At 36.9% G+C, this 12402-nt stretch overlaps 1 protein-coding gene across 1 annotated transcript; it reads right to left on the reverse strand.

The window, feature by feature from the left end:
* Window positions 1–2754: 2754 nt before the first annotated feature.
* Window positions 2755–12306, reverse strand: STRADB (STE20-related kinase adaptor beta). Its single transcript, XM_009284653.2, has 12 exons — window positions 12012–12306; window positions 10269–10325; window positions 9843–9923; window positions 9355–9454; window positions 8588–8709; window positions 8005–8113; window positions 7364–7487; window positions 6478–6649; window positions 5962–6066; window positions 5514–5743; window positions 4902–4944; window positions 2755–4428 (listed from the first exon to the last, which is right to left on the reverse strand). The coding sequence occupies exons 2-12, from the start codon at window positions 10278–10280 to the stop codon at window positions 4276–4278; spliced, it is 1251 nt and encodes a 416-aa protein (XP_009282928.1). The 5' UTR covers window positions 10281–10325; window positions 12012–12306; the 3' UTR covers window positions 2755–4275.
* Window positions 12307–12402: the final 96 nt, after the last annotated feature.

A 12402-nucleotide genomic window follows, 5' to 3' on the forward strand; every position in this document is an offset into this window, starting at 1 on the left:
AAAAAATCTGTAGTATTTAAAAAAATAGAAATATTTTCAAGTGGATGTTTTCTAATGTGGTTCAACATTAAGTACAGTATTATAGCTACAGTGAGCAAAAGCAGCCACTCTGAAGGTTCACAGAGTTCTTTCCTAGGAATTTTTGGTGTAGTATTCCTTTACTTATTACTTCATTACTAGTGTGTCAATTTGTTTTACCATAACCTAAACTTTGAAAGCCTTGTTAAGATTGTTAGGCAAGATTTCAGCCTATTAGTGGTCTCCTCTATTGCAGGTGGATTTCATGATAGGACAAATATAGATTCCATGAATCTGGATTTGTGGGTAGATCCAGTAGTAACGGCATATTCTGTAATCATACCTAAAAATAAAACCACCACTCAATTGCAGCTAATTTCTTCTGGGCTTTTTTGGCATTTTTCAGGAACTTCATGGGACTTTTGGATAAGTAACATACATATATGTAACTAATTTATGGCGTAGAATCAGTTGTTTTCATTTGGGAATGATGGAGGTTTCCACCGGAACCTGTTTAAACCTAATATTCTTTCCTTCATCCTATCTCAAGTTTCTGGACAGGTTTAATTGTGTGAAATACCAAATGTTATTCTTGTAGCTGGTTATTAGTAGACCACCTCATTTTTTCAGCACTTTCTTTTTTAAATCCAGACCAGTCTTTACTGGTCTGTTACATCAAATAGCTTTATTTCATAGTATGGTTCTTACTCATAGTCTTTTGAGGTCTGTCTCACTGGATGTGTTGTGTAGTATCTCTGAATTTTAGTAGTTTTTCCTCATTCATACAGCATAGGGATGACCCCATCGTGAAGACAGGTCATTACAGCTAGCTTAGTTGTTTTAGAGGTTTATTAGACAACCTAATATACTTTAGCAAAGCTACTTACTAGCATTAAAGACAGGGTATGTAAATCACCTACTTAGGTATCTGCCTTGTGTCAGAGATATTCAGAACAATGGTTTTCAAATGCTTTCCCATGATTTCACCCATCCTCTATACTAAAAACTGCTTTCATAGTACTTCTGGAGAAGGAGGGGGTGGGGAAAAGAGAGAGGCGAGGTAAAACTTCGTAATTTTTTTTTTTTAATATTTACTTTTGTTCCTTAATAGCATCAAGTGGAAGAAATTGTTCTCTCTTCAATGGATATTTATTGCATTGAGACTCTATCTTTAAAGTGAGTAGTTCATATAGCAGATCAAGTTGATTCTGAGTAAGTCACACTTTTTCCTGTGTTGAGCCATTCCGTCATTCACACACTGCTGTGTTATCAGACCAAGACAGTAAAAAAACTCAACAGCATTGAGCATATATTCAGGATAACGTTAATTAACTTGTTTTCTATTGTTACAGGTATTTCATTATTTTATGTAGTGTTCAATGCTGGCACAAAGAAAGGTGGCAGCAAAAAAAAACTTGTGTTGTTTTCACAAGTATTGCAGAAGTAACCAAGCTATAAATTTCTGTTTCAATGGCATGAGATTTTGCAAATGTATAAAAGAAGTTTTATAAGCCCCTTTGAAAATACCTCACATTGAGCCTAAATGTAAGATACTTGAAAATTTAAAGTCCAAGTTAAGTTCTAGTTCATATGCTGATAACAACACACATCATTTGTATGAATAAAAGCGAGTAAACAAGTGCTCCAAAAAAAGAAAATAAAAATTATTGTGCTTAGAACTATGTCAGCTTGGAATAGAAAGTCTCTGCAACTTGAATCTTAAAAATACAGATCATGAATCTCAGATTTTGAAAACACTAACTGTATGCAAAAACTTCAGATTTTTCAGTAGAACACAGTTGTTTCCAAGAACTTCTTTTCAGTGACAGGTAGTTGAAACATCCTTAACAGTATGATGATTATACATTCTTTTGTTAACTGATTCTTATTTTGTATTGTTCCTTAATAGAAAATATCACAGTTAATGAGCAAAACTGCAGCAAACATAATCCAGGGTCTAGTTTCAAGTATTTCTGGCTATTTTAAGAATTATTAGAAGTCACAGTGCCTCTTAATTACTTTTGTTTGAAAATACTGTAGTTGTTAAAAAGCAATAGTTCTAACAGTAAAGACTTGTGAGCTTTTTAACTTAGAAAACTGTATTTAACTTTCTTCTTAAAAGTTATGCCAGTACAGAAGCTGGACCAGTATTTAGAAATAAGTAATTTTAATTTTTTCCACAAAAAGAGACAGCAGCAAAGTAACTCCACTGGAACACATGGTTGTTTAAATCAATTTATACTGACTTTGTTATTAATATCCAAGTTAATTTTCATAGCGAGAGTGCACAGTCCTTGTTTCAAGAGAAGTTTGCAAATACTAGCACTTAGCTGCCTGAAATTTTCTGCAGTTTGTTTTTTTTAAGAGTTTTAATGTTTATTCAGAGGTTTGTGATTAAAATATGTACAACTCCATGTGTGTGCTCACTTATTTGACTTGATTTTTACATGTACTGTTAGTCAAAAGTTACTTGTAGATGCTATGATGTAAATGATTTGAAAACAGTCAAAATTTGTAGTGGTTAAGAATTAAGAACGTGGGGTTCGTGAAAATGGTATCTTCTCTAAAAGTGCGTAATTAAGTTATTAATATTTTTATGATCAGAGTAATTTTCTAGTTTAGACAACTATTTTCTTATCTAATGACTGACATAAGTATGAAGCTTCTTTCCTGCAGTAACAAGATGCTATGACTGGACTATGGTAAAAATAGAAGTACAAGAATTACAGAAATAAATGAAGACAGATAGGGTAAGTTTATTGAAAGGTTTTTAATCTTAAGTTTCACATATTCGTTTTTGAAATATAGAGCTCTCTTCACAGCATAATGAGTAGAATCAACTTTTTTGTTAATACTTTAACATGGTCATTCAGAGTTTTATGTCTGTCTCAGGCTTGCACTTTGGTCATTTGGTCTTCAAGGCTTTGTAGTGAAGCTGCTGGCAAAGTAGTAGTATTCTCAAGGTTGGTTGCAGACCAGCTCAGCTATGGAAGGCTTAATGTGGAATGTTGTTTATGTTGAAAATATAAAATATATCCATTCAATATCTATTTATACATTTTTACTACATTCAGAACTTACATCAATAAAGTACTAGTGGCTTTGGGACACAACTTTTGCTAAAACATGAGAATATGCAGCTTTTTTTAAAAGAAGCTGCTTTTGTTCAGCTTGAGTTGCCTGGCACAGTATGAGAGATGAGAACTCACTGAATTGTAGGGAGAAGGAAGGCAGTTTTTCCATGTGACTTAGAACAGATAAATTCACTAGGATCCCAGGGCATTTATTAGGTTCTTGTTATGGCTGAATCTATCCATAGGAATTTAACCATGGCTTGCAGAAGAGGCTTGCCAGCAGCAGTGCCAGTGAAGCTTAATGCATGTTGCCTGTTTTTTTTCAAAAAACCAGTATTAGGTTCTGGTAAGTTCTGGTGGTGAACAGGAATACAACATAAATAAAGATATGTACAGTAACTTTAGATTATTTAATATGATTCTTCAAAATTAACCCGTACCTGTTATAACTTGAGACTTACTTTGCATAGTAAGAGGTCCTCAGATTAACTGCTAAAATGACACAACAATACATGGAGATGCAAAAGCACAAATTTGTACTAAGAATGTAGACAAATGCAAGAGCATGAGTCACATTTTCAAGTAGCTTAACTTCTTTGGGAAACACACAGTATTAAAACTGCATGAAAAGTGATGCATAGCTAGCTTTTAGCAAGTATGACAGCACGTCAAGTGAGAAAAATGCCTTTTGGGATGTGTGAAAAGAGAAACATTTATTTGCATAAGCAACTAATTTGTGCAGTTTCAAATTTAGACTTGGAAGTGGAGGATTTCTCCTTACTAAAATAATCTGGGTGATAACAAAAAGACAAATAGATTAAGTAAGGCCACAGACAAAACCCAAGCCTGAATTCAGAAAGGCACGTGGACTGCAGCAATATGAGCTGAAAATATAGTATAGAGTAAGATTACAGCAGGAACTCTCTTATTAAGAAATATTTTGAAAGAGGGAGATAAGCATTCAGCCATTCTCGATATATAGTTTTCCTTACGGTCAGAAAGTGAGGCACGCTGCACTTCATGATGCCAACAGAGGAAGTAGTTAATGAAATATGGCCACTTCAATGGCATTTTCAAGTATACCTTGTCTAATTGTATTTTAACCATACAAACTAAAGCAGCAAATACAAATCACATTTTCCTTCTTTGAAGCACAGGAGAGGTATGATTGTTTTGTATTTATTTAGAATTCCCAGTCTGTATCATCTTGATTTGCAGTAATATGTCCAAGTTCAGTCCCAACTGCTGTTGAGGGCAATGTGAAGAACTCTGATCTGTTATTTTGAATAGGAGGTGGTAATAGAGACAGTAGTGAATTCTGTGTTTGTTCTTTTATCTAGAAAGAAGAAGAGTTAAAACAGGGCTGCACATAAAAGTCTACATAACCTTTCATCTGACTTCATTAAAAGCATGTGAAATCAGAGCCATGCTCTTGCATGTTACAATACTGAAAATAACAGGATGAGGGGTTTAGCTTTCCTCACTCTAGAGTAAGTTGAATTAGTCTTTCAAGACTAATTAGATTAGCTATGCAGTTCTGCTTTAAATTAAGAACATTAACCATTATTTTTACTAATTAAGCTGACTTTAGTTGTTAACCAACTTTATCAAAGGGGAAATGGATTACTCTTATGCTTCCTATTACTCTATCAATACCATTTTGTTAAAAAAAAAAAAAATAGTCTGAGGCAGATACGCTGTTACAGGATGGTTTTTGGCTTCAGCTAACTTAACTATTTTGTAATTCAACTCTAATATTTTGTGGCTTAGGTTATAGCTAAGTCATTTAACAAAATGTAGTAAACTCACCTGTTTGAAGAACGTATGCGAAAGCAAACTGCTTGCTGATGGCCTGGATCATAAAATGAACAATATAATTACGTTTTGGAAAGTAAAATACTGCTTTTGGAAAATGGGCCAGACTGACAAATCAATTTAAGCCCTGTGGTTTTTCATCCACGGGACGAATGTGAAGCATGAGAAAAGCAGTGCAGAATTCCTACATTCTATGCCTCAATTTGTAGCAATGACACTACTAAAAATAAATCTATTTTTAAAGGCTTTTTCACTTTTCTGTTTAACAAGGAATTTAATGCCTCATTCAGAAGAGACATAGTACTGAAAACATACACTTCAGATTTCTTTTTTTTTCTTGGACAAAGTGTATGTTTAAAAATTAATTTTACTTGTTACAAAGTACATTCATATTACAACATTCAGGGGTCAAACAACTTTAAAAGCATGGTTCCTTTATCAGACAAGATAATTCTTAAATTACAAAACCAAAGGTTAAGTGTAGTGTTTTGCATAGTACTTCTGGTCTGACTTTAACAGTATTCAATAATTACTGTATTCTAAATTGTGGGCTATACTTGGTCTTAGATTGAAGTGACAGAAAATTAGTTTTCACCAGAAGGTTACCTTTTCTCAGGGTCCTGTTGCAAGCAAAGTTCTACCAAGTTGTGGAAAGCAGGTGAAAACGTTTTGGAAAAGGGAATTTGTAGTCTTTCACTGGTCATTGTGCGTGTCATGCTCTCACCAATTCCAGAATCAACACCTGATCGGGAATTCTTCATCCTGGATTCCCCATGGGGAAAGGTATTTATATCCCAAGGACAGTATGTGGGACCTTTCAGCTTTTGCAGCAGCATCTAGTAGAAGGGAATAGCAGTATAAGAGTCCAACAGCTATCCAGACCTATTCAGGCTAAGCTGTGAAACTCCAGGAATGGAAGGATTATTTGATCTAGAAAGAAGCATGCATATTTGAAATAACAAAAAGCAGCCACCATTTCAGCAGTCATTGGTTTCTCTGAGTAAAACAAAAAAAAGCTCAGTGTTTGAAGTAGAAATAGAGTTTAGCATCATACCTGGGTGCGAGGCATATCTTGAAAAGGAACATGTCCATTGGCTAATTCACATGCTGTAATTCCCACACTGTAAATGTCAGACTTCATGTTATACCCAGACAAATCCTGTGAGAGAAAGAAAACTCTACTGGATCACTGATGCCATTGAACAGTGCTGACAAAAATACAAATGTGTGTTTCAGGACAAGATTCTAATACCCTGTAATCTACATGGGATTGACACAATTAAATTGTGAAGCCTCAGGCTTTGTTTGGAAATCTGATGGTTGTACTGAAGACAAGTTTTAGGATCTGCAGTAGTTTCTGGGAAGGTCAGGTAAAGATACTTAGTACAGCACCACCTCGCCAACAGCTTTAAAACCGGTTCTCTTTAGAATTCCAAATTCACTGCTTCTGTGTCTTTTTAAAAGTTGCAGTTCAACAGCTTCCACTGCACTTCTACAAGCAGACTTAACTTAGAGGTTGAGTACTTCCAGTAACTTTGAATAGGAAAAATGAAGTGTAATTTATACTAACCTGTCTCAGTAGTTCAGGACTCAGCCAAGGAAGCACAGATGTACTAAATTGCGGGAAATCATATACCACCTTTGACTTTTGTCCAGGGTTAACTAAACTGTAGAGGTTGTTTAAGCCAGAGAGAGAAACCAGCCCATCCCCTGAAATCAGAATGTGGCTAGCTTTAATATTCCTGTAACATAAAGTGGTAAATTTTAGTTGTAAGAATTACTCAAAGCACTACTAGAGTAGAAAGGCTTTACTTTTGTCCTAACTAAACTGTAGAGGTTGTTTAAGCCAGAGAGAGAAACCAGCCCATCCCCTGAAATCAGAATGTGGCTAGCTTTAATATTCCTGTAACATAAAGTGGTAAATTTTAGTTGTAAGAATTACTCAAAGCACTACTAGAGTAGAAAGGCTTTCATATTTCATTAACTTAGTGAGATGTTAGCATGCCATTCTATTTAGCAGATTATTTTCATGGAAGTTCTTCACTCAGTACAAGTTGTCTTTTTAATACAGTGCCGAGAGAGAGAAGAGATGATCAGCAAGAAAAAACTGCCAGAAACAGAAACTGGAGAAGGGACCTCCTTCCCTGCAAAGGGTATAAAGTAAGGAAGCCCTTTCTACAACTCTGATTCTTCAGCTTCAAAGAGACAAAGCCAGACAGATGTATAATCCCTGTAACAATTGGCTTTAAATAATGTATGAATACCATTCTTGTTAAGCTTCTACAAACCTGGTTCTGCTGTATTATTGAAAAAAAAAAAATTACTTGCGCACTGTCTGACATAAGGTATATGGAAAAAAGGAGACAACACTTGAGCTGAAAATGAGTTGTGAAGTGAAACTAAATTCTTAATCAACTGGATGCTGTAATGACTCTGACCTGTTGACATTCTCCTACCTGTGAATGTAGCCATTCTGGTGCATGTAATTTAATCCTCTGATTGCACCAAATAGAATGTTCCCTATCAAAGCTTCACTCATTCCTTCAGGAAAGTAAGTCTTCAGCAGGTGTCTAGCTGAACCTGGAAGTGAAAAAAAACCTAGCTAAGCCTAACACGTCTTGTTAAACTACTTGCCTATGCTTGCTTCACTGTATGCATTCATCAAGAGCGGTGTTCTCATGTTTATATTGGCTATGGTACATCGAGAACAGTTACATGGATGCAACTGATGCATCCATCAGGCAAAGATTGCACTCAAGTCATGCTTCTGTTAACTGAAAGTCTATGCCAAACCTGTATTCAATCCAGACAAGTTTCTGTTGGCAAAATTCAAAGTTGTATAAAGTCAAATACATCTCCCAATTATCATTCCTCACATGTTGGGTGTTAGGACTAAGGGCAATTTAATGCAGTTCAAATACCAGTCTTCACTGGGGAGGAAGATTATGTACAGAAGACTTCTCTAAACAAAAGGTTTGGGAAAGTTTGTTTTTTCTACAAGACAGGAAATGCTTAAAGAAAAACCTCTCATGGACCATGTGGTCCAAATTATATCAGCCCTTTTTCCAATTCCAAAATTGCAGTTAACAGTTCTTACCATAGGCCATGAATGGGGAGATGACCCAAAGCCAACTACCAGCTGTAAACACTGTCCAAAGAGTCATTACGTTGGGATGCTGGAAAAAGTGGGATAAAACCACTTCATTCTATGGAATTAAATGAAAGTGGATGTGTTAACCACAAGACAACAAACAGCCTTACTAAGAGTATTAACTATGTCAGTAATCGGTAGAAAGAACTGTTCCCTGTGTGCATTTATACAAAGTTGCAGGTGATGTGCATAGCCTGCAACAGAAATGTAAATAAGTTGCCTATAATTGCATTTGTCTGAAGTAAATCTAGTTTGCTCATAGTCTGAAGTTTTTATGTTAAATAGAGTACAGAACATGTTTCAAAGAAAAGGTTGTGCAATCACAGAAGCATTTCTGAAAGACGTGTCAACTGTTGTCTTCAGAAAGCAACTCCCAAATTTACACACGCCCTGTGTTCATATTCTACTCCTTGGAAGGAAAAACTCGACTGAAATGACCCAGTACAAACACAAAGGCTACCTGTTTAGTAACCTCATATGTATTCATCACTATCATCATCAGACTTGTGCAGAAATGCTGTTGCTTTACCTGTAAGGCTTTCAAATGCTCTTCAGAGCAGTTTTCTAGGTCTGTGATCCTTACAGCAACTTGCATGCCTGTAGGTGTGTGCCGTGCAAGGTAGACTGAAGTTAAGTTGTTGAACCTCCTTCCTGAAACCAGAAGTGGCTACCTTAACATTGGAAAATATAATAATCCACCACATAATTTCCTTCATATTTAGAGATAATTTTACAGTTCTAAAATTGCAATTGATAGCAGCATAACCTTTTCTTTAAGAATGTCAAGAACTTAAGTAGTTGCAGCAAAATATATCCAGCAAATTAGTTAAAAGCATGACTCTGCTATTTTTAGAACAACTAAAAATGTTTAAACATTTGTCAGTATCAATCATACATCTAAATGAACAACACTTTTAGCATGCATATTCACATAAACATATGCACACACAGTAGGATTCAGGGTAGCCATCCTTAGGACAATCAACTCGGGTAGCCAAGTGACAAGACGTGATGTTACTTAATGCTGTATTGTCCACATACCACAGATTTAAAAACTGACATGCACATGAACAAACATCAAGAAAAAAATTCTGGTAATTTTTGATTTGTCTTGTATCTTAAAAGTGATTACTGAAACATGAGCAATGCTCTGCACTTTTCTCAACTAAGGAGACACAAGAATAGTTCTAGTCAGCTGATAACACATTTTCCAAGCTTAATATTTACTGCAATTAGCAATAACCTATTGAGAGCATGCATCTGCAGGAACAAGAAAGATTTTAAGGTACATATTACCTATTTCCAGCTGGAGTTCATAGTGAGAGACATTAGAAGAGCAAAACACCATTTCATTCCTTCCTGTAGATGGGGGAATCCAGGCTAGATCAGAATCAGCCTAACAGTGAGGAAACACAGTTCTCAAAATTACTATGTAAATTTTAAACATGTTTAAAATTAACACAGAAATATCATTAATTAGAATGCTAAGATCAAGTACTTGCATCAGAACATTCAAGCTGGTGCTTTTACCATTACACTGAGACTTAGTTTTATGAGCAACTGTTGGGGTTTTTTTTCTGTGTGTGTTTGGTTTGTTTTTGAACTGGTACAAGATTAAGAGTAACACTTAGTCACCTATAGTCTTCTTCCACAGTGGAAGCCCCAAAGTAATCTGGTTATTTTTGCTGTTAACATTTTAAGAAGTACCCCCTAATGAGATTATTTTTAATATGTACCAGCTTCGTATTTAACATTGCCAGTTAATGTTTCTATTTTCTTCTTACCAGGCATTCGTGGACGCTGCTCTGAGATAGCTCTTCTGGTCTGATTGATTCAACTGGTGTACGGAGAATACAGGAACAGTCCTTGAGAACAGAAACAAGTGAGCGTTAGTGGAGTTGCTGCAATTTATTAAACATGGCACTGGGAAAACATCAAAAGTAGCCCCTATAAGCAGGAGTTCAGAAAGTTTTCTGCTGCAAGTCAGTCAAGCAGGAGGTTAAGAAACAGCATAGAGCACATATACATGGCAGACCTAGACAGAAGAGATACTAAACAGTCTCCTTCACTGAAAGTTGATACAACAAAGTTTAAACATCTCAGCACTGTGGAAATCCACTCAAGCAAGTGATTTCACCAGAACTTTTTCACATTAAGGTATGACTGGGTAACAAGGTACAACTGCCAAAGTTTTTTAAATACAAACTTACCAAACAAGACATGGAACCGCTTTAGATCAGGGGAAAAGTCATACACACCCATTTATCCTAGAAAAATTAAAGTAGCAATGTAAGACGGTACATAAACCTGTGATAAATGTGTTTCTTTAATCACAACTGTGAGGCATTCCTCTCAGTTAACACACACACAAAAAAAACCCCCAAAACTACAGCTCTGGGAAAGCCTGCTTCTATTGAGCCTTTAAGCAGCATATGGATTTCGAACTCCATACTGAGGATATGCAGTATACATTCCAACTCAAGTTTTCCCTTTTGATTCATGGGTTTAGAGATCTTACTACCACTTCTGAACAAACAATTTAATTGCAAGTTACCTGCATAAGTGCAGAAGGTAAAAAGGAATGAATTCATGAATCCCTGGCAGTTTGTAGGAAAAAAATAACTGTCTATTGTTTTAAAGGAGCACAGCTGTGCTAGTCAGATCTCGGCTCAGCTGTATGCAGCTGAACTAGCTCACAAAAAAAGCAAGCCAGAAGCAATTGCACTTCACATTTCACAAGTGAGAGAGGAAATACTATTGAATGGGACTTGAGTAAGAAAAACAGGAGGGGAACCAACTCAGATAAATTTCACTTTACTTAGGCTACAGAATCAGCATTCAAACTCCCTACAGATCAAAGTAGCCACCGCTGAAAGTCCTCCAGCAGACTTTGTCTGATGCTTTGAAAGCTTAGGCAGTGATGAGAGAGAGATGACTGTGTAATAAGCATATCAAAGCTTCTGAAGTGTAGAGTGGGACTAGCTAATTTACTTTAGCTACAAGCAAGTCTTCTACCATGATGAATCCTACTTGGTGGCTCACAAAGTCAGCTACAGGAGACACTTCCATGTTAATATGTAATTATTGCTTGAAAGTTAACTTTAAAAAGGTGAAGTACTATATCAGAATGATCATTTTGTTTATCAAGGAGCTAAGCTTGATTATATCCCGCATTTAAATTATGTACGCTATTTAATCAAGGCAATACTCTTGAAAAACTAACAAGCTCCTGCCACCCCATCCACTGCCAAATATCCAAGCCACTCCTAATCCTTAATATTTTTACCGTGAAAAACTGCTTGAAGTAAAAAAATACTGTAATTCCTTATTAAAGACAAAAAACAGAGACAAAAGGAGGTCCTTAGTAGGTGTTTGGTGCCTTCAGAGGATCAGGGCTTGACTTACACAACTTCACTGAGGAAGTCTGTGGCAGAGTAGGTAAAAAAAACGCAGGTGCTTCAAGATACCGGCCAGCACTGTAATGGCTTACAGCATCCTTCTCCTACCTGGAAAGAAGATACCTCATTCCATTATACAAGATAATTTATTCTGTTGCTCAGAATATGAAACCACAAAAGCTAAGCTGAAGAAAAAAGTCTTAACTATGATACACTAAAGTAAAATCATTGTAGAATTCATTCAAAGGGGTATAGCCAGCCAGCAGAAACGTCCATGATCCACATTTGTTCAAATAACATTACCTTTGTAAAATTTTTAGTTTTGTTTTTCTTATGTAGTTTAACATTGCTTCCATTTTCAATACGGTTTTGGATCATGTCCCTCCATAAACCTTCTCCCTGTTTCCACATTTTTCTTTCTGTATCACAGGCTTTTTTTTTTTGTACTGTAGATAGTGACAGTATTGCACAGCTGAACTGACACATTCATCATAGCTTGGCCAAAGCTTCAGATGCAGCGAGCAATGCAGGGGAGAAAGAAACAGAAGAACGTGCCTGTGAACCGGGGGACTGCAGAGGCTCTGGAGCCCAGAGCCCAGGAACCGCGAACGCACGTTACTCTGGTTCTGCTGAGGCTGGGCTGCAGCTCCTACTTCAGTGTTTGGAGTGACTGAGGCAGCTCTCGATCGTGTATCTCGAGTTAAGCGATCCGTCCGTGGCAAAAGTAACGGAACGTGAGAAAATGATGCCCCGCAGGTTCTCCCAAGAGAGCTCCTCACTTGTTCCGTTAAACTCCTACCTTGCCTTCCCTGCGGCGCCCCCGCCTCCTCCCGCGCCAGGCGGCGGTTTAACGGCGGATTAACCCCCCTCCGGCCCCCCGCGGCGGCCGGGACAGGGCTGCGCCCCTGCCAGCGCGGCGGCCCCGGCGCCGCTCCCCACAGCCGCC

This window comes from Aptenodytes forsteri, unplaced genomic scaffold, assembly GCF_000699145.1.
Source record: "Aptenodytes forsteri isolate BGI_AS27 unplaced genomic scaffold, ASM69914v1 Scaffold183, whole genome shotgun sequence".
Lineage (NCBI taxonomy): Eukaryota > Metazoa > Chordata > Aves > Sphenisciformes > Spheniscidae > Aptenodytes > Aptenodytes forsteri.